Source organism: Rhipicephalus microplus, chromosome 4 (genome assembly GCF_043290135.1).
Source record: "Rhipicephalus microplus isolate Deutch F79 chromosome 4, USDA_Rmic, whole genome shotgun sequence".
Taxonomy (NCBI): Eukaryota; Metazoa; Arthropoda; class Arachnida; order Ixodida; family Ixodidae; genus Rhipicephalus; species Rhipicephalus microplus.
Genome location: NC_134703.1, coordinates 155,262,062 through 155,281,345, shown reverse-complemented (window position 1 = coordinate 155,281,345; position 19,284 = coordinate 155,262,062). Strand labels below are relative to the sequence as shown.

Genomic DNA, 19,284 nt, shown 5'->3' with positions numbered 1-19,284 from the left:
GCCGAAGTACAACGTTGGATGACCGGGCAACGTAATTTACGAAGCAGGACCCCGATGGTGACGTGAAGCACCACGGTGAATTTGTGGGTTGTATACAGGCCGTCGTGTGCTGTGTGTGATTCCTTTGAACTGTGGTGGTTGCGACGTGTGTCTAACCGGAAGATCTCTTAAAAGGGTCATGACATGGTGACCCAACAATTCGCGGTTTTCGGCGAAAAACGAAAGTAGATGGTCGAATATGCTTGTACACGTGTGATAACTGGACTGTGAAAGATTATTTCAGTCCAAAATAAGCTGTCATCACCATCATCATCATAATCATCAGCCTGACTACGTCCACTGCAGGACAAAGCCCTCTCCCATGTTCCGCCAGTTAACCCGGTTCTGTGCTTGCTGCTGCCAATTTATACCCGCAAACTTCTTAATCTCATCTGCCCACCTAACCTTCTGTTTCCCCCTAACCCGCTTCCCTTCTCTGGGAATCCAGTTAGTTACCCTTAATGACCAGCGGTTATGCTGCCTACGCGCTACATGCCCGGCCCATGTCCATTTCCTCTTCTTATTTCAACTATGATATCCTTAACCCCCGTTTGTCCCCTAATCCACTCTGCTCTCTTCTTGTCTCTTAAGGTTACACCTACCATTTTTCTTTCCATTGCTCGCTGCGTCGTCCTCAATTTAAGCTGAACCCTCTTTGTAAGTCTCCAGGTTTCTGCTCCGTAGCTAAGTACCGGCAAGATACAGCTGTTATATACCTTCCTCTTAAGGGACAATGGCAATCTACCTGTCATAATTTGAGAATGCTTGCCGAATGTGCGCCACCCCATTCTTATTCTTCTAGTTACTTCAATCTCGTGGTTAGGCACTGCGGTTATTACCTGCCCTAAGTAGACATAGTCTTTTACAACTTCAAGTGCACTATTACCTATCTCGAAGCGCTGCTCCTTGCCGAGGTTGTTGTACATTACTTTCGTTTTCTGCAGATTAATTTTAAGACCCACCTTTCTGCTCTCCTTGTCTAGCTCCGTAATCATGAGTTGCAATTCGTCCCCCGAGTTACTCAGCAATGCAATGTCATCGGCGAAGCGCAAGTTACTAAGGTATTCTCCATTAACTCTTATCCCTAACTGTTCCCATTCTAGGCTTCTGAAAACCTCCTGTAAGCACGCGGTAAATAGCATTGGGGAGATTGTGTCCCCCTGTCTTACACCCTTCTTGATTGGTATTCTGTTGCTTTCTTTATGAAGCACTATGGTAGCAGTTGATCCCCTGTAGATTTCTTCCAGAATGTTCATATATACTTCATCTACGCCCTGATTCCGCAGTGTCTGCATGACGGCTAATATTTTTACTGAATAAAACGCCTTCTCGTAGTCTATGAAGGCTATGTATAGTGGTTGGTTATACTCTGAGCATTTCTATATTACCTGATTGATAGTATGAATGTGGTCAATTGTTGAGTAGCCTGTTATAAATCCTGCTTGTTCCTTTGGTTGATTGAATTCTAATGTTTTCTTTACTCTGTTAGCAATTACCTTTGTAAATAGCTTGTATACTACAGAGAGCAAACTGATCGGCCTGTAATTCTTCAAGTCCTTGTCATCTCCTTTCTTATGTATTAGGATGATGTTAGCGTTCTTCCAAGACTCTGGTACCCTTCCCGTCAGGAGACACCTCGTAAACAGGGTGGCTAGTTTTTCTGACACAATCTGTCCTCCATCTTTCAGCAGGTCTGATGTTACCTGATCCTCACCAGCAGCTTTGCCTCTTTGCATGCTCTCCAAAGCTTTTCTGACTTCTTCTATCATTACTGGTGGGGTGTCATCTGGGTTACTGCTAGTCCTTATAGTATTAAGGTCGTGGTTGTCTCGGCTACTGTACAGATCTCTGTAAAACTCCTCCGCTGTTTTAACTATCCTATCCATATTGGTAGTTATTTTGCCTTCTTTGTCTCTTAGTGCATACATCCGACTTTTGCCTATCCCAAGTTTCCTCTTCACTGCTTTGACGCTTCCTCCGTTTTTCAGAGCATGTTCGATTCTCTCCATGTTATACCTCCTTACATCGCATACCTCACGCCTATTAATCAACTTCGAAAGCTATGCCAGTTCTATTTTGTCTGTTGTACTTGGGACTTTCATGATTTGACGCTTCTTAATTAGGTTCTTCGTTTCCTGGGAAAGCTTGCCAGTGTCCTGTCTAACTACCCTGCCTCCAACTCCCACTGCACACTCCGTAATGATACTCGTCAGATTATCATTCATTGTATCTACGCTAAGGTTGGTTTCCTCACTAAGAGCCGAGTACCTGTTCTGCAGTGACACTCTGAATTCCTCTACTTTCCCTCTCACTGCTAGCTCATTGATTGGCTTCTTGCGTATCAGTTTCTGTCGTTCTTTCTTCAAGTCTAGGCGAATTCAAGACCGTACCATTCTATGGTCACTGCATCGTACCTTGCCAAGCACTTCCACATCCTTCACGATTCCTGGGTGAGCAGTCATTATAAAGTCTATTTCGTTCTTATTTTTGCCATTAGGGCTCCTCCATGTCCACTTGCGGTTTTCTCGTTTTCAGTAGAAGGTATTCAAAATCCGCAAATTATTGCGTTCTGCGAATTCTACTAGTAGCTCTCCTCTAGCGTTTCTAGTGCCGATGCCATAATCTCCTACTGCCTGGTCTCCAGCCTGTTTCTTCCCTACCTTTGCATTAAAGTCGCCCATCACTATAGTATAGTGTGTTTTTACCTTACTCATTGCCGATTCCACGTCTTCATAGAAGCTTTCAACTGAAGCGTCATCATGGCTGGATGTAGGTTCGTAAGCTTGTACTACGTTCATCTTGTATCTTTTATTCAGTTTAATTACAATACCTACCACCCTTTCATTAATGCTATAGTATTCCTCTATGTTGCCAGCTATGTTTCTGTGAATTAGGAACCCCACTCCCAGTTTTCTTCTGTCTGCCAAGCCCCGATAGCAAAGGACGTGCCCATTCTGTAGCACAGTATAGGCCTCATCTGTCCTCCTAACCTCACTGAGCCCTATTATATCCCATTTAACACCATCTAGCTCCTCGAATAGTACAGCTAGACTTCCCTCACTAGATAAGGTTCTAGCGTTAAATGTTTCCAAGTTCAGGTTCCAATGGTGGCCTGTCCGGATCCAGAGATTCTTAGCACCCTCTGCTGCGTTGCAGATCTGACCGCCGCCGTGGTCAGTTGCTTCGCTGCTGCTGGGGACTGAGGGCCGTGAGTTATTTGACGTATGCATGTGGGAGGTAGTGGCCAGATACTGCACCAGGGTGGCCAATCCTTCTCTGGTGAGGGAGTGTGTTCGCGGCGGTGGTTACCGGTGAGGCCGCACCCCAGGCCTCTTAATGCAGTTCCATCAACACGCGGATTTTTTTAATCCGGCTGGGAATTGCGCGGCACCGGGATTTGAACCACGGACCTCTTGCATGCGAGGCGGATGCTCTAACCACTACGCCATCGCCGCACCAAATTCATGTTATTCATGAAGTGCCTACAAGGATTAGAGGCCAAATTAGAGGGAAGTGGACTGGGCTTGAACCTCTATTTCGTTAAACAAGGAAAACTAATTGAACAGGCCCTACCAGCATTGATATACGAAGATTATATAGTGCTAATGGCCGACAACAAGGAAGATTTGCAGAGATTGATGGACATCTGCGGTAATGAGGGAGATAGATTAGATTTCAGATGCAGTAAGAAAAATTCGGCAGTCATGATTTGTAATGATAATGAAGGTAGTGAGCTTAGAATACTGGAGGTCACGCTAGAGATAACAGATAAATACAAAAATCTGAGCATATGGATAAGCAATGGGACCGATTACCTAAGGGACCTCTAAATATACGTGACAACTAAAGGGACCGAGTACCTAAGGGAACACGAAAAATACTTACGACTAAAGGTAACAAGAATTCAGCGGTGATGAAAAACAGGGCACTGTGGAATTACAATAGGTATGATGTTGTGAGAGGAACATGGAAAGGGGTCATGGTTACTGGTCTGACGTTCGGCAAGGCGGTCTTGTGGATTAGATCAGAAGTTCAATCAAGGTTAGAAATTAAGCAATGTGGAATAGGTAGGCTTGCCTTGGGAGCTCACGGGAATTCGCCAAACAAGGGAGTACAACGTGATATGGGATGGACATCATTTGAGGGCAGGGAAGCTAGCAGCAAGAAAAAATTTGTGAAGTGATTGAGAGAAATGGGGGAAGAGCGTTGGGCTAGGAAGGTATTCAGCTACTTGTACATAAAGAATGTCGATACAAAATGGAGGAAGCGAACCAGAAAATTGACTGGTAAATACAGTAGCACCCCGCTGTTGCGTTCTCGTGTGCTGCGTTTTCCTGGCTGTTACGTCGTTTTCGGCCGGTCCCGGCACAGCTCCCATAGGATCCAATGCATTAGGAACCCTGCTGCTGTGTCGCAACTGTGGAACCGTTCCCGCATCATACGTTGCGAAGTGCCACGACGCGCCGGCCCGAGCGGCCATGTTGTCTTTCATGTAGCTTGGCTAGGCGGCTTGACGATGGGATTGGCCGCCCAAAGTGCCGGGGGCAACACCTATGACGTACTTTCGGTTCATGCCAGCAAAAGCATGACCTTTAAAATCTGTATTTGCACTCTAAGAAAGATTTTGTCTATGACGCGTTGGGGCCCTAAAATTGGTTTGGCATCTGTATAAGTAAGGTCTCCGAGACCTGTTTTTGTTTCCTCGGGATGTCATGCTGGCTTAAGGGGGGAGGTGGCATTGAAAAAAAACTTTTTTAATTGTTGACCTACAGCAATGAAATTTGGCATGCATACTCATAAGTGTCTAGAATAGGGAAATATGCAGTTTCATCATGATAGCTTCAGTAGTTCTCAGTTACATAATGCTACACGATCCAATTACATGGTCTGCTCGTGGAAAGCCTAGCGCTGCAACAAAACATGCCAGGAAGCTGCGAATGATGTTGATCTTCACTCAAAAGAAAGCTACAGGGTATGACACTCTCAAAATTTTTTAATAAGTTCTCTTTTTTTAGAGATCATCATGGCTGCCGACACACATTGTCAGAAACAATGGCACGGACAAATCATCGTCTAAAAAAATAACAGGGCCACAAAACAGAAATTGAAGATTGCTGTACCCACAAGCAGTGTTCAGGAATTCAGGAAAAAAAAAACAGAATCAAAATCAGTCTAGTCATTCTCGTCTCTTTCCACGAGCAATGCACAATGTCCAAACACACTTGTGAGAAAAAGCCTGTCGAAGTTTTCGACAGGCTTTTTTCAATGAAATTTTTTTGTTTCTCGTTGGATATTGATGAAAATTGGCACAGACACTAAGAATAATCTCACAGTGCTTCCATAAAAATTTTGAAGCGATACCACAAATACTTTTATGAGAAACAAATTATTTCTTCATTGAACCAAGTGGAGGGGTTGAGCATAATGTCAAAAAAAAAACAGTATTGAGAAAGCTGCGTTTAAAGTTTCAACTTTTCTTTACGTCTCTAAGACACCTAAAAATTTTGATCTCAGGTTTGTCTTGTGATATTTGACTTTTCATGATTTACTCCTTTTCAGGATTTACAAATAACAAGTATAGATTTCAAACCAAGTTCTTTATATGAAGGAGTGGTGTGATAGGTATGACAGAAAAGATTGTAATTGAATAAAACCATATACTGAAATTATTACACATACTTTTTTGTGCTGAAGTTGTAATTAGCGTAATTAAGTACTTGATTACAAATATTCACAGAAATTTTTTTGGAGAGAGGTTTATTGCATCAGAAAAATGGATCACACCATGTCGGCCTATGCCTTCTTTCTAAATAACGAAGTTATGGGCAGAATACTGGTGGCACGGGAATTCTTAGCAGTATAATTAATGACACGAACGGGCATAAAAAAAATTCGTGCCCCTGATTCACACACGCTCTTTCGCCGCTCTAGCCGTGAAACGCATCATCATACAGCCGGTCGCGGACTCTAATCTACAGCAATTCATTAACCTCGGAACATTCATAGACGTTCGTGGCGATATCAAGCACGGCTCCAAGCACGTCTGAATCGCATCGCAAAAGCTTACTGACAGCACTTCATATGACCGTGGGGTGCGCGGCCGCGTGGACAGTGCAGCCGGCGCGTAATGCACTTGCCGGCGGCGTTCGATGACGATGCACGAAATGTGTACTATGAAGACATAAATCGGCACACACTGCACTTGGCATCGCATTTTTGAATGACGGCGAGCGAATGACGACGAGCGAAATAAGCTGTAGAAGTCTTCAGCTGTAAACTCCGCCCACCGCCGGTGACTACCATTTTGCCGTGGCGTGCGTGACGCCACAGACTGATGGAAGCAGTGCCGTCGTCTGCTACCAAACGCCACCTTTGGCACGCAATGAGTGTGTTCTCTGTGTTGCGAGTGTTGCTTGCCGCATGGTCTGCACGTATAGCAAATGTTGCGAAGTTGTACGTGTACCATCTCCATGTCGTCGGCACCATCGTCAGCTCAAAATTTGGGCAATGATTCATCGAGCAGCAGAAGCGGCAATGACGTCGTGTACGCTGCGCATTTTGATTTTGACTCCATCGCCTGGAGCTCGAGCGACGGAGACGGGGCGAACCCAGATGCCATTGACCTCGGTGTTGTAGCAGACGTTGCAGACGGCCTTCCGCAATGGTAAGTAGCTTTATTTCAAGCGTGCCTGGTTGACAAGCGAGTCTAATGATTAAGAGACACTGCATTCGCGAGCACACGGTCGGCACAGTGTCTGACCGCAGCCTCGGCCTTTTCACTGGTATACCGAACTCGCCGAGAAGACGCTGGTGATCGTTGTAGCTGTGTGCCGTGAAGTGCACCGAGCACAAAACAGATGCGTCACTTGCGCAGCAGTCCTTCCTGCGCACGTTTAACTCCCAAGCCTTGCGTTTGGCGGGCTCTTTAGGGAACTTGAAGAATGACACAGTACTCTCCCTGCTCTGTACGCTCTGTCACCCCACATCGCAGCATGGGCAACGCGTTGGCATCGCTTCAACCACTGCAAGCCATTCAGTTCCAGTGACACGTTGAAAAACTATGAAACAAGTCGATTGCAGTCGCAGCTGACCATGGAACACGATCGCCCTCCGTACTGTGAACAGCATGCAGAAGCTCGTGGAGCAAGCGGTTTGTTACGTCACGGCTAGCGAGTGCATTAGTGTTGCCCGACCACTAGGCCGCTCACTCGTTTATCAAAATGTTCGATTATAAATTAACGGCACCACCAAATGCGCTGAAGTTTCGCCAGCTTGTTTATGAACATACAAGGACCAACGCACACAACACAAATTATGGTCGAAAATTAGCTCTCATGACCCCTTTAATGATTACCTGAAAAAGCATTCCAAGCGTTAGAAAGCAAAGGTTTGTTCTTTAGTCGTGCATTTAGCGTGCGCGTGGATGTACGTTGGCGTTATACGAAACTCGGGTAATTTTCTTCGCACACGGTGCCCTCATCATTCTGAAAGCAGCTACCACGGGAAGTGAAGAATGACACGTGAAGACGCCGCCGCCAATGGGGGTACTTATGTATTTAGTGTTTAGCAATCTTAGTTTGTTTTTTTTTTGTTTTTTTTTCTTTCTTTCTCTGGATTTTGGAAAACGTCAGTAGCAAACAATAAATGATAAATTGGCAGTACCCGCCACGGTGGTCTAGGGGCTAAGGTACTCGGCTGCTGACCCGCAGGTCGCCGGATCGAATCCCGGCTTCGGCGGCTGCATTTTCGATGGAGGCGGAAATGCTGTAGACCTGTGCGCTCAGATTTGGGCGCACGATAAAGAACCCCAGGTGTCAAAATTTCTGAAGCCCTCCACTATGGTGTCTCTCATAATCATATGGTGGTTTTGGGACGTTAAACCCCACATATCTATCTATTAATTGGCAGTAAGCTATCGTCTTCGCCGTCTTTGTCCCTCATGCTGCTAGTTTACCTATCGTCAACACCCAAACCAATACTCGTCCCCGGATAAGATCACCTTATTTCATACCTTGACTTGTGTATTGCATTGACGAAAGTCCATTGTTACAGGTTCTTGCTTCTCCACGAGATGGCGTTAAGCAAACTCAAAGGCAGGTCTGTTGATTCTCAGGTGGAGTACACGTTTCAGATGTTACGCATGGTTAACTAATGCTTTAGGAGGCAGCTTTAAGCGCAGCGTACGCAGCGCGCAGGACGCTGCGCACGTACAGACCGGCGTACACTAAACTAAAATTATCTATTGTTGATCGTGACGGCATTCTCAACAAGATGCGCGCGTTTACTCAAAATATGAAAAAATTATAGGAGGTGCTTGAGGATCCCACAATGTTCTTTTTTCGTCTATGACTTCAGCATTCTTGGCACACTGTCGCTGCCCTAACTCACTAGTAAGTAGTGCGTTGGACTTGTTGTCCTCTTAAGCACAGAAACTCGCTTCATCAGCAAGTAGGGGCGTTGCCAGTGGGTGGTACGCCAGGCACGTGCCCCTTCACGAAGTTTTTTTTTTCACCATGGCATAAACAGTGGAAAACTACAATTTTAAGGGAGTGCCCTCTCTGAAATAATGAATGGGCACCCCCTCCCCCTCCCGAAAATATTTCTGGTATGGCCATGTCTGCAAGGCATTGTATATCAAAAATCTTGTCAAAAGACAAACTTGAATGTACTCACATTTTCATCACTGCCAGGAAAATCCCTCCTTCGCTTGCCGCAACACGCTTTTTGGGGACGACATGACCCGGACACTCTCTGGATGAAAAACCTAATCTGAGTGTACAGCGAGTATTTGTAAGCGCGCACAAGCTGGAAGCATTTCGTGCTGCACTGACACGTTCCGTATTGCACTGCGAGCTGCCGCTTCATGCCATTCCTCTCGGCGGGAGTACGCAGCTATACCGCGCTCTTTCGAGTTCCAACTGTCACGCACTTGGTGGCAGGGTAGGCCTTAATGAGACATGTAGGCGCCGGCAATGCTCTTTATACATTTAAGACTCGCTCAGGGAACATCAACAAAAACCGCAGACGCATAAACATGCACACCAACTGTTCGCACAAGTGCGAAGCAGGTCCGAAAAATGGAGGCACAGAAGTGGCAGCTGTGAAGATGTAGAAAGGAGAAAAGAAAACAAAAACGACTCGTTCAGTCGTAAATGCACCCGCGAGCTGGGTTGGTCTTTTCCCGTTATTGCGTCAGACGAGACGCCCGGTTCTCTACTGTGCGATAACGTGAGAGCAGAATCAAGCAGCAAGCTCGACGCAGCCGAAATTACACCGTCTAGTAAACTGTCTCTCTCTTTCTCTTCCGCTAACTCTGACTCAATCTCCGACTCGCGATGAGTCCGAGTTATAGACCGAGATAACTAAATAGCCTGTAAGCCAAGCACGTTTATTTCTCTCGCTCGATTCAACGCACTCGAGCTGCGTCAATGCGTGGCTCGATAATACTAGCGCCTCCCTGTTTCGTTGTAGTTGGCACATTCATCATGCATACTCAAGTAAATAAAAGAATTAATTCTCTCAATTTTAAATGCGAAGCATTTCGTAGCGAACTTCAGCGAGTTTGAGCGTACCTATCTATCTATCTAGCCGCTCACGTTTGGGTGCTCTCGCGGTCACCCCCTTAACTTGGCATGAACCAAAATTAGCATGGGAGGATTAGATGGTTTGACGAATATGACGCGCTGGTCAAGACATGAATAATGCTACAATTCCGTCACGTACGTCGTCAAACACTTCCCGCCAGACAGTGGCACATACTCACGGGCGGGTGTGAGCCGCTAGTAAGCGAGTAAGCGCCACAGGTGATGGATACTTAAGTATCTACCCAGAAACGACGAGAACTCACATGAGCAATTTTAACGCGTAAGCGTAAAGAAATACCCGACATCGGTAGTGTCGACCCAACGAAGGCATGGAATAAATGACAGTGTTAAGAAAAACCTGACATAGGCAGCGTTAGGTATCCGACGAATGCAAATAATAAATTTCAGGGTCCTAGCAGGAATCGAACCCAAGCATTCTTCATGGCAGTCAAGCATTCTACCACATAGCTACGCCAGGTCTCGGAACTACTTTTCCAATAGAGGCTAATCTTCGTGAAAACGTCAATAGTGGTTGCAGTGCTGCCTACCCCATTTTATGAACATTACATATGTACTTCTTTCATACAGCCGTCACGTCGGGTTAACGTCAATTATGGTGAGGTGCCATGCGCTGAAATTGATTTATGTAGCAGTGTCAAGGACCAGCATTTTCGCGAGCATCGGCGTTTCATGTCAACTTCTGTTGTTGCTAAAACACATTTTCCAGCTGACATGTTTGTGCAAATGAGCAACTGGTTATATAAACATCTGCAACTCTTCAACATATGTCTCTGCATGCAACATTTGCACATATATTTAGCGTCATTTCATGATGTGTTGCTCAATAAAAAAAGTGCAACGCGGTCGCCTTCTCTCCGCGTGCTTTGCATAAAGTTGATTCCCACGTACGTGGTATCTGCCGATTTTTTTTTTGTTTATCGGCTTCCATTACGACTTGTCCTCAAACACAAACTAAGAATTAAGCGTCTACTTTTCTTTTCATACTGTGTGTGTGTGTGTGCGTGTGCGTGTGCGTGTGTGTGTGTGTGTGTGTGTGTGTGTGTGTGTGTGTTTGTGTGTGTGTGTGTGTCGAAAATAAAGTAAAGATAGTGTGTGCAAAGCTGGTGAATGAACAACACACAGGGTCTCAAGTTCACAATTAATGCAGTAACAACGAGATTCTAACTTCCTCCCTCTACCGGGCACTACGTTTTACATGTGCGAGCAAGAGCTTTAACAAAGCTGCAACTATCGCTCATCCCATCCGAAGCGACGGACTGAACTGCCTTTCAGCCACTCCAAAGTGGGCAGAAAGTATTCCAGAGTGGCCGCGGCATCCACCGTTTCTTGTCGACCATCACTGAGCATCTTCATGACATGTGAAAATGGCTTCGACGATCCCAGTTTGAGAATGGACCTGGAAGGTAAGAGAAAGTAGCAACGACTAATGTGAAAATTTCAGCTAGCTCGCAAATATTTTCAAAGTTGCAGATACTCAACCACGCACAAAATAGCAGTTAACGATTGAAGACGTTGGGAGACGCTCATGTTTCAAATTAAGGCTATATTATTTTCAAAATGCCCGATATGGCGTCGTATACGTTATTTTAATGTCATAACACAGCGAAATTCGCCGATGTCGTTAGGCAAGTAGGGTATGTATGTGACGGTGATGCCAATGAGAGATCTCACTATTATTCACACTACGATGAAATCCCTCAGTGAAGGCCATCGATACAGAGCCAGCCGGTGTAGTGGTTTGAGCCAGGTGGTACTGTGGCGCACCCCCAGGTGGCCGAACAAGTGGCCATCGCACTCGCTCTGCCAAATGGTCGGTGCGAAGAGGTGTACAGCGACTCCAAATCCGCAGTCAGCGCCTTTCGAAAGGGCCGCATATCAACACAGGCAGCCAGAATCTTGAACAGCTGAACCAGCGATATGATTGTCCCTCACGCCATACATTGGTTCCCCGCGGATGTCGGCTCCGTAAACGGCGTTGCACTGAACCCGAACGAGTCGGCCCACACAGCAGCGCATGCGCTCACTGACCCCGCTGCTCTCGACCTGGGTGACGGCTCCAGTGCCGACGACGTGGGACATAAAGACAGACCTACTACACAAAACAAGATTACCGAGTATTACTACATGGCAAGGCAGGCATTCCCAATGCCACATTCAAAACTCAATAGAGCACAGGCGGTCTCGTCGCGCTTACTGCAAACCCAGTCGTACTCGTCGTTAGCATACCTAAATGCAATTTATCCTCACAAATGCCGCCTGCGCCGCTTGCGGGCAGACCGGTACATTAGCACACATGCTCGGAGAGTGCGGATCGCTTGGACCGACTTACAGCAAACCCAAGTGGGATGCGAATCTGCACAGTCCAGAACTTCAGGACCGAATCCTGGCCGTTCATTTTCCCGCGACAGGGCCGTCAGACTACACCTGCCGGTCCCCACGTGGGAGTAGCCGGGTGACGCGTCGCAACGTCAGCGTGTGCACTGGACCATAATAAAGTTGTTCTCTTTCACTCACTCAGCCAGGTGGTTTCCCGTAACATTCAAATGGTGAAGCGCGAAGCACGTTAAAGTGACATGACGAAGTCTTGGACGATTGCTTGCTATCTTTTGGTCAGGGCATATTGCGCACTACATAGTTTCTGTCTCGCTCTCATTTTCTCATCCACGGCGCAACAAACAACTATTAATTGTCAGTTCGTTTTGGCGTTATAACGGCACCACTATGCTGTACGCACTTGAACAGGGCGGATGAAGGCAAGTTCCTGAAAGGTATGTACGTTAATGACGTGGTTTTTATTTTACTGCAGTGTGGTGTTCATCTACAGGTAAACAGTTGGGTGATATGATCACAGACGACCACCAAACCCGTGAGGTTGTGACGCAGTAGTCCGGGAGTTTCGAAATGGTATCATCATTTGGCTTTTATAATAGCGTGCCTTTTGAATGACCGAGCTTGTGTCGGCAACTAGGTTCATGGCGCAGACAATAAAAATTATGGAAGCCTCACACTAACGATACCAAGCATAAAGGAAATGTGTAACTGGGCAGCTTTCTTTGTTTCTCTTCGCTTTTTTCTTTGTTTCTCTTCGCTTTTCTTTTTGTTTCTTCCTTTTTATTTTTCTTTTTTTTGCACTTTTTTTCTTTTGATTTTTATTTATTTCATCCTCTATGGCTATTTCTTTTTTATCTTTCTTGATCTTTTTAATTTGCTTCCTATATACCGCTTTTGTTTCTCCCTTGTTCAATGTCTCCCTTGCGCTTTCTTTCTTTCTATTTTCATACATGGTTCTGAATGCGTTATGCCAAGCGATGACAGCACACAACAGTATACGACAACTGGAACTCCTAAAGTGCTCCTCACCTTATATCATGATCAAGGCACTCGAAAAATGAGAGGGAGAAGAGTGCTCCTTGGCGCCCGCGCGCTTGAAGTGCTCAAGATGGCTATGCTGATCGTGGTTTTGAATGCTTTACGCCACGCTAATACCGCATACGATGACAACATTCGACGGCGTACGACAGCATGGCCCTCTAAACACTTGATATAATAGCAAGAAGCTTAAACGCGACGTCTATGACGCATACTTATCTTACGCCATGAAAAACCAACAGTGATATAATCATTTGCATGTCTTCTCTTCCTTCTATGAAAGGAAACCTATGTAGTGGACACGCAGTTAGCGCGTTAAGGTTGGACAACTCGTCGCAAGATGTCGCTCCCGGTTCTGCTTTTCCCGCATGTACAGCAAGGAGGCTTTAAAAAATTGCCAGAGTGGAAGCTCCTGCAATGCATTGCCAGCAGTCGTGAAGCCAGCTTTTGCTCTCCAAGGATCTCAGAAACAGGCTATTTTCTGGTGGGGCTGGCTTAGACATCAAGTGGCTTTGATTTGTTAGTTTAAATGCAACGCTAACTTTAAAAAAAATATATAGTTGTTTCCGGAAAAATATGCCGCAGAGACTAATATTGGTGATATAATCTAGAATAAAACTTGCCTTGAATTGGAGGGTTACTAAAGAAAATTAGTAACACAAGGACGCGCTTTGAGCACTATCTGACCCAAAGAGGTTGCCAGTTAAACTTGTTAGGCGTGCGAGGAAAACGCTACTTCTCATTCGCCGAACGGCAACAGCTCATCATGCCCCTAGTAAGATGGCTGCTGCAGCCGCCATCTTACGGTAGGCACGGCTTTACTCGTGGGCAAAATTTTCCACTCCTGCAATTTTTTTTTAAACCTCCTAGGTGTAGAGTGGTTTTGTTACAAACAATGCTTAATATCACAAGTTTTGAGTAATGCACTATTCTGTTTACATAATATTCACCTCAAAGCTTAGGTCTGTCATTTGTCGGAAAAATATCTTGAGCCGGACTTACGTGAGACGCTTCCCAGCTTCTTTAGAGCCGAAGATGTCGCATTCATTCAGTCGACCCGTGTGATTCGCTCCTCTGCAGAAATACTGGATTATTTGCATCTGCAGAATCAGGCTGCAAATCGACCTGCGCGAAACGACGCGGTCATTGGGTGAGTTTAAAGAGAATACATTGCAATACAGAAAACCTTTCTCGGAAATTCTTCACGCATGTTCAAAGCACTTACGTCACTTTCAAGAATGAATCCCTACCTTTTTTGAGTCCATGGTTAACAGCTAGCAAAGCTAATAAAGTGAGCACAAGTTTGTAGTCTATTGACTCTATCCAGATTTCACTAGCTGTGACTAATACGTATTGCTTGAATTCGAATAAATGAGACAGCTGTATTGCATGCGAGAACCACTCCGTCCTTTAAAAGTTTAATTTTTTTCTGGGTTATAGCTCTTCAACTAATTTAGTATTAAACTTGTGCTTGTACATACTGTTACAGGTACGTTCTGTGCATCGTAATATTATGGCTCTCTGAATGAAGAAACGAAGATGTATGCACTTCAGTGCGGCTTGATTCCTTACGATGTTATGCAATTATCCACTTATTAAATGGTTTCTTGTGCACCATGCTAGCGCTTCGCCATTCTCAGTTGTTATAGCTCTAACAGTTCATAATAAACAAAAACTCAAGGGCCGATTATGTCACAAAACTACCCATAGTTCATAAAAGACGTCCTCGTGCCGCATCTCAAAGGGGAGATCCCTCATACGTCTCAAAAAGATTTGTAATAAATAACAATCCATACATCACTGACACTAGCTTAATTAAACAACCGTGTGCGCGAGGATCTTATTATCGGCTCATAACTGAGAACGCTTTTGGCGCAAATTGAACGAGGAGAGGCAACACATGTGAGCCATACTTCTAAATAACTTTATTACACAGTGGAAAAATTTTATAGCACAATGAACCACATGACAATGTGCGAGGGCATGAAAGTTTTTGTTAACAGCCAAAGAACCACCACTTGCTGCTGAGAAAACTAGACTCTCTATCTTGAAGGCATAATGAAGCCATGCTGACGCAGGCGTTGCCCCTTTGCCATATGTATTACGCCTCTATTACTTCTCTCCCTGCCTTCTCCTTTGCTCAGCCTATAAACTTTGCTTCAGTGATTGAATGATATGTTGGGTTAACGTCCCCAAACCACCATATGATTATGAAAGATGCCGTAGTGGAGGGCTCCGGAAATTTCGACCGCCTGGGGTTCTTCAACATGCACCCAAATCTGAGCACACAGGCCTACAACATTTTTGCCTTCATCGGAAATGCAGCCGCCACAGCCGGGATTCGATCCCATGACCTGTGAGCCAGCAGCCGAGTACCTTGGCCACTAGACCACCGCGGCGGGGCTTTGCTTCAGTGAACTTTACTTAGCATTCACACGCGTTGCAATGCGTTGCCATCAGGCTGACAAAACCATTCTTAACATTAAGACGGTGTTGCCTGGCCCTGTCATTGAAGCATTGCCTGGTCTGGCCTCTATGTTTTTTTTTTTTTGCCGTAACTCAATATGATCAGGTACGGAACTTCATACGTACTCTCAGTAAAAACGGCAGCATGCTCTGTAGAAAACACCCTTTTCTTGCCACTTGCACCGGCGTCTCTTCTTTCTTCCTGTCTTTTCTAGGCGTTGTCTTTGGACGTGCCATGTGCTTCATGGTGGTCTCACACACACCGGATATCAAACCAGCTTCCTTTATCCGGCAGAGCTGTGCTCCAACGCTGGCCGTGATGAAAGCACAATTTTTCAAGACCTGCTTTCAAGCACGTGGTAACAATTTTATAACGTTCGAATGGGCCCTTTGACAAGGCAATAGGCCTTTCTTGCGGCGAGGATTGTACGCCCAACAATTGTGCGCCTCGGGAGTGAACGAAACGCCTACATCCGAAAATTTCAATATGTCTTCGAGTGGTGATTCAGATGTGAATTTGAGGCCTTCGGCTTCGTGAAGAAAAACGAGTAAAATTAGTGGAAAGTTCAGCCCCCGTAGTGTGCTGTTGTGTTGTGTGTCATCTTTCAGTTTACGCCAGAAGTATCCTCAGTTATGGGTTAGTATACCAACCACTATACATAGCCTTCATAAATTACGAGAAGCTGTTTGATTCAGTAGAAGTATCAGCCGTCATGCAGACACTGCGGAATCAGGGCGCCGACGAAGCATATATAAACATCCCGAAAGAAATACGCAGGGTATCAACTTCTGCCATAGTGCTTTATGAAGAAAGCAACGGAATACCAATCAAGAAGGGTGTAAGGCAGGGGGATACAATCTCCTCAATGCTATTTACCACGTGCTTACAGGAGGTTTTTAGATGCCTAGAATGCGTCTGCTGACCCGCAGGTTGCGGGTTCGTATCTCGGCTGTGGCGGCTGCATTTCCGATGAAGGTGGAAATGTTTTAGGCCCGTGTGCTCAGATTTGGGTGCACGTTAAAGAACCCCAGGTGGTCGAAATTTCCGGAGCTCTCCACTATGGCGTCTCCCATAATTATATGGTGGTTTTGGGACGTTAAACGCGCGGGTTCGATTCCCGGCTGCGGCGGCTGCATTTCCGATGGAGGCGGAAATGTTGTAGGCCCGTGTGCTCAGATTTGGGTGCACGTTAAAGAACCCCAGGTGGTCCAAACTTCCGGAGCCCTCCACTACGGCGTCTCTTATAATCATATAGTGGTTTTGGGACGTTAAACCCCACATATCAATCAATCAAAATCAATGGGACGTTAAACCCCGTGCACATATCAATCGAGGCCTAGAGTGGGAGGAGTTAGGAATAAGAGTTAATGGAGAGTACCTTGTAGCACCACGCAAGTTTGGGCTAGCTGGCCGCGCAGTAAAAGGAGCCACGTGGCTCCTGTAGTGCGAGCCATGAGAAGAGAATGGCCTAGCTCGTGGCCCATGGCTGTACGCTGCAGCTGCGACTACACCTACGTCTGCGTCCCAAATAAAGCTGTGATCTCGACATGGCCTCAACGCCGTCTCATCTCCCGTTCCTCCAGAACCTTTGTAATCTGCGCTTCACCGATGACATTGCATTGCTGAGTAACTCGGGGGATGAATTGCAACTCATGATTACGGAGTTGGACAAGGAGAGCGAAAAGGTAGCTCTTAAAATTAATTTGTAGAAAACGAAAGTAGTGCACAACAACCTCACAAGATAACAGAGCTTCGAGATAGCTAATAGTGCACTAAATGTTGCAAAAGATCGTGTCTATTTAGGACAGATAATAAACTACGAAGCCGAACTATGACATTGAAGTAACTGGAATAATAAGAATGGGGTAGTAGCAATGGTTGGTGTAACCTTAAGAGACAAGAAGAGCAGAGTGGATTAGAGAACAAACCGGGGTTAAGGATATCATAGTTGAAATCAAGAAGAGGAAATGTACATAAGCCGGGCATGTAGCGCGTAGACAAGATAACCGCTGGTCATTAAGGGTAACTAACTAGATTAGGCCAGGGGGTTAGCAATAGAAAACGTTAGGTGGGCACATGATATTATGAAGTTTGCGGGTATTAAGTGGCAGCAGCAAGCGCAGGACCGGGTTAACTGGCGGAATATGGAAGAGGCCTTCGTCCTGCAGTGTACGCAGTTAGGCTGATGATGATGGTGATACCAACTAGCTCAAGGCAGACTTCTGTTATCAAAGGCATGCGTCACCGTGAAAGGATGTTACTTCCAAGTCAGCCATTCTTCATGTTCCGCCGCATAAATAACACGCAGTTTAGGTATAGCTATTTATTTGCCCCGCCGCGGTGGTCCAGTGGCTAAGTTACTCGGCTACTGACCCGCAGGTCGCGGGATCTAATCCCGGAAACGGCGGCTGCATTTTCGATGGAGGAGGAAACGCTGTAGGCCTCTTTGCTCAGATTTGGGTGCACGTTAAAGAACCCCAGGTGTTCGAAATTTCCGGAGCCCTCTACTACGGCGTCTCTCATAATCATATGGTGGTTTTGGGACATTAAACCCCACATATTATTCAATAAATTAAGTATTGATATTTAAGAATACTGCAGAGTCAAGTAACTCTTCCGTATGCCTAAATAAATTATATAATAAACGCACCGTAACGTAAATGTAGCTTGCGTACTTGGTGCAAATTATACCACCCCGTTTCATAGGCAACGTTCGTAAAACACGTCCAGCCGAATTGGCATTCCGAACATGCCGCAAAACATTGACTGGAGGGAAAACACAATATTAAGTCGGAATTTGCCGAAAGAATACTTATGCCAGACCTATTGGAAATAGCGATTTCCTTGTTGCCATAATCTCATTGATCCATGTTCTCACTGCCGGCTTAACACTTTCGTTACCACGCCTATCCCCATCGATAGTACGTTGTTGATATTTACAACTTCAATATTGACCCTGTTCCGAGCATTTGTGGTCACTTTGCGCCATCTGACGTGTAAAGGGAGAAGTACTTTATCAGTTTTGCTTTTGTGTTTCTCTTTTTTCAACTGCGTAGGGATGTTAAAGCGCCTTTTTATACGCGTTGGTGAGCATGCACAGTGTAAATGATGGCGTCGATGTCGTGGGTGACCGCTTCACGAAAACGGTGAGTTTCGGAGGATTGCCGGGCATCTGGACTGGTATCTTGAACTGAAGACACCAGCGCAGGCTCTGAAGACGACATCGACACTTATGATTTCAACACGGACGACGAGAGTTCGTCAAACCGCCCCGGGACATCAGCAGTCGTCCGCTGGCGAGTTTAGCTTTGTGCTCGGGCTGCGTGATGACCGGCGTGCGTCGGTGTAAGTTGATACAATGTGTTCTGAAGGTTAGGGCTCTCCTCCGCTGAGTATCCACATCTTTTGGGTAGGACCCCTTGCCGGCGGCAGCACAGAGAGTGCAGTTTCGTGCGCGGAGGCAGCCGGCAATCGACCTTGGAACTGCGTTTCGTAGTGCCACGTGGCGCTTTATGAGAGCTGTCAACTTTGTTTTTTACTGTTCAAGTTATTGGACGCAACAGAAAACAAATGCAGTTGTGAAACATGCGCAGCAAACCTGCCTTTTACCGCATCGTGAAATTGCTTCTCCCGGTGGCATGAAAGACACCACATGCAATGTTATTTTCTGTCCACAAAAACGTTTGCATTTACAGCACTTATATTTACAGAATAATTGTGTGTGTTCCTTGTACTTAAAATTTATATTTCGAGTTTTCATCGTAATCCTGTTCAAAGCAGTGTTGATGGTTTTATAAAATTTGT

At 45.6% G+C, this 19,284-nt stretch overlaps 1 protein-coding gene across 1 annotated transcript in view; it reads right to left on the bottom strand.

Annotated features, from left to right (window-relative positions):
- Positions 1–10,770: 10,770 nt before the first annotated feature.
- The window catches only part of LOC142814652 (angiotensin-converting enzyme-like), a 76,754-nt gene continuing 68,240 nt past the window's right edge, over positions 10,771–19,284 (bottom strand). Inside the window, exons 12-13 of the mRNA XM_075893786.1 lie at positions 14,016–14,138; positions 10,771–11,040 (exon numbers count right to left, since the gene is read on the bottom strand). Coding sequence (XP_075749901.1) covers positions 10,872–11,040; positions 14,016–14,138 — 292 coding nt within the window. The 3' untranslated portion in view covers positions 10,771–10,871. The remainder of the gene's footprint in view (positions 11,041–14,015; positions 14,139–19,284) is intronic.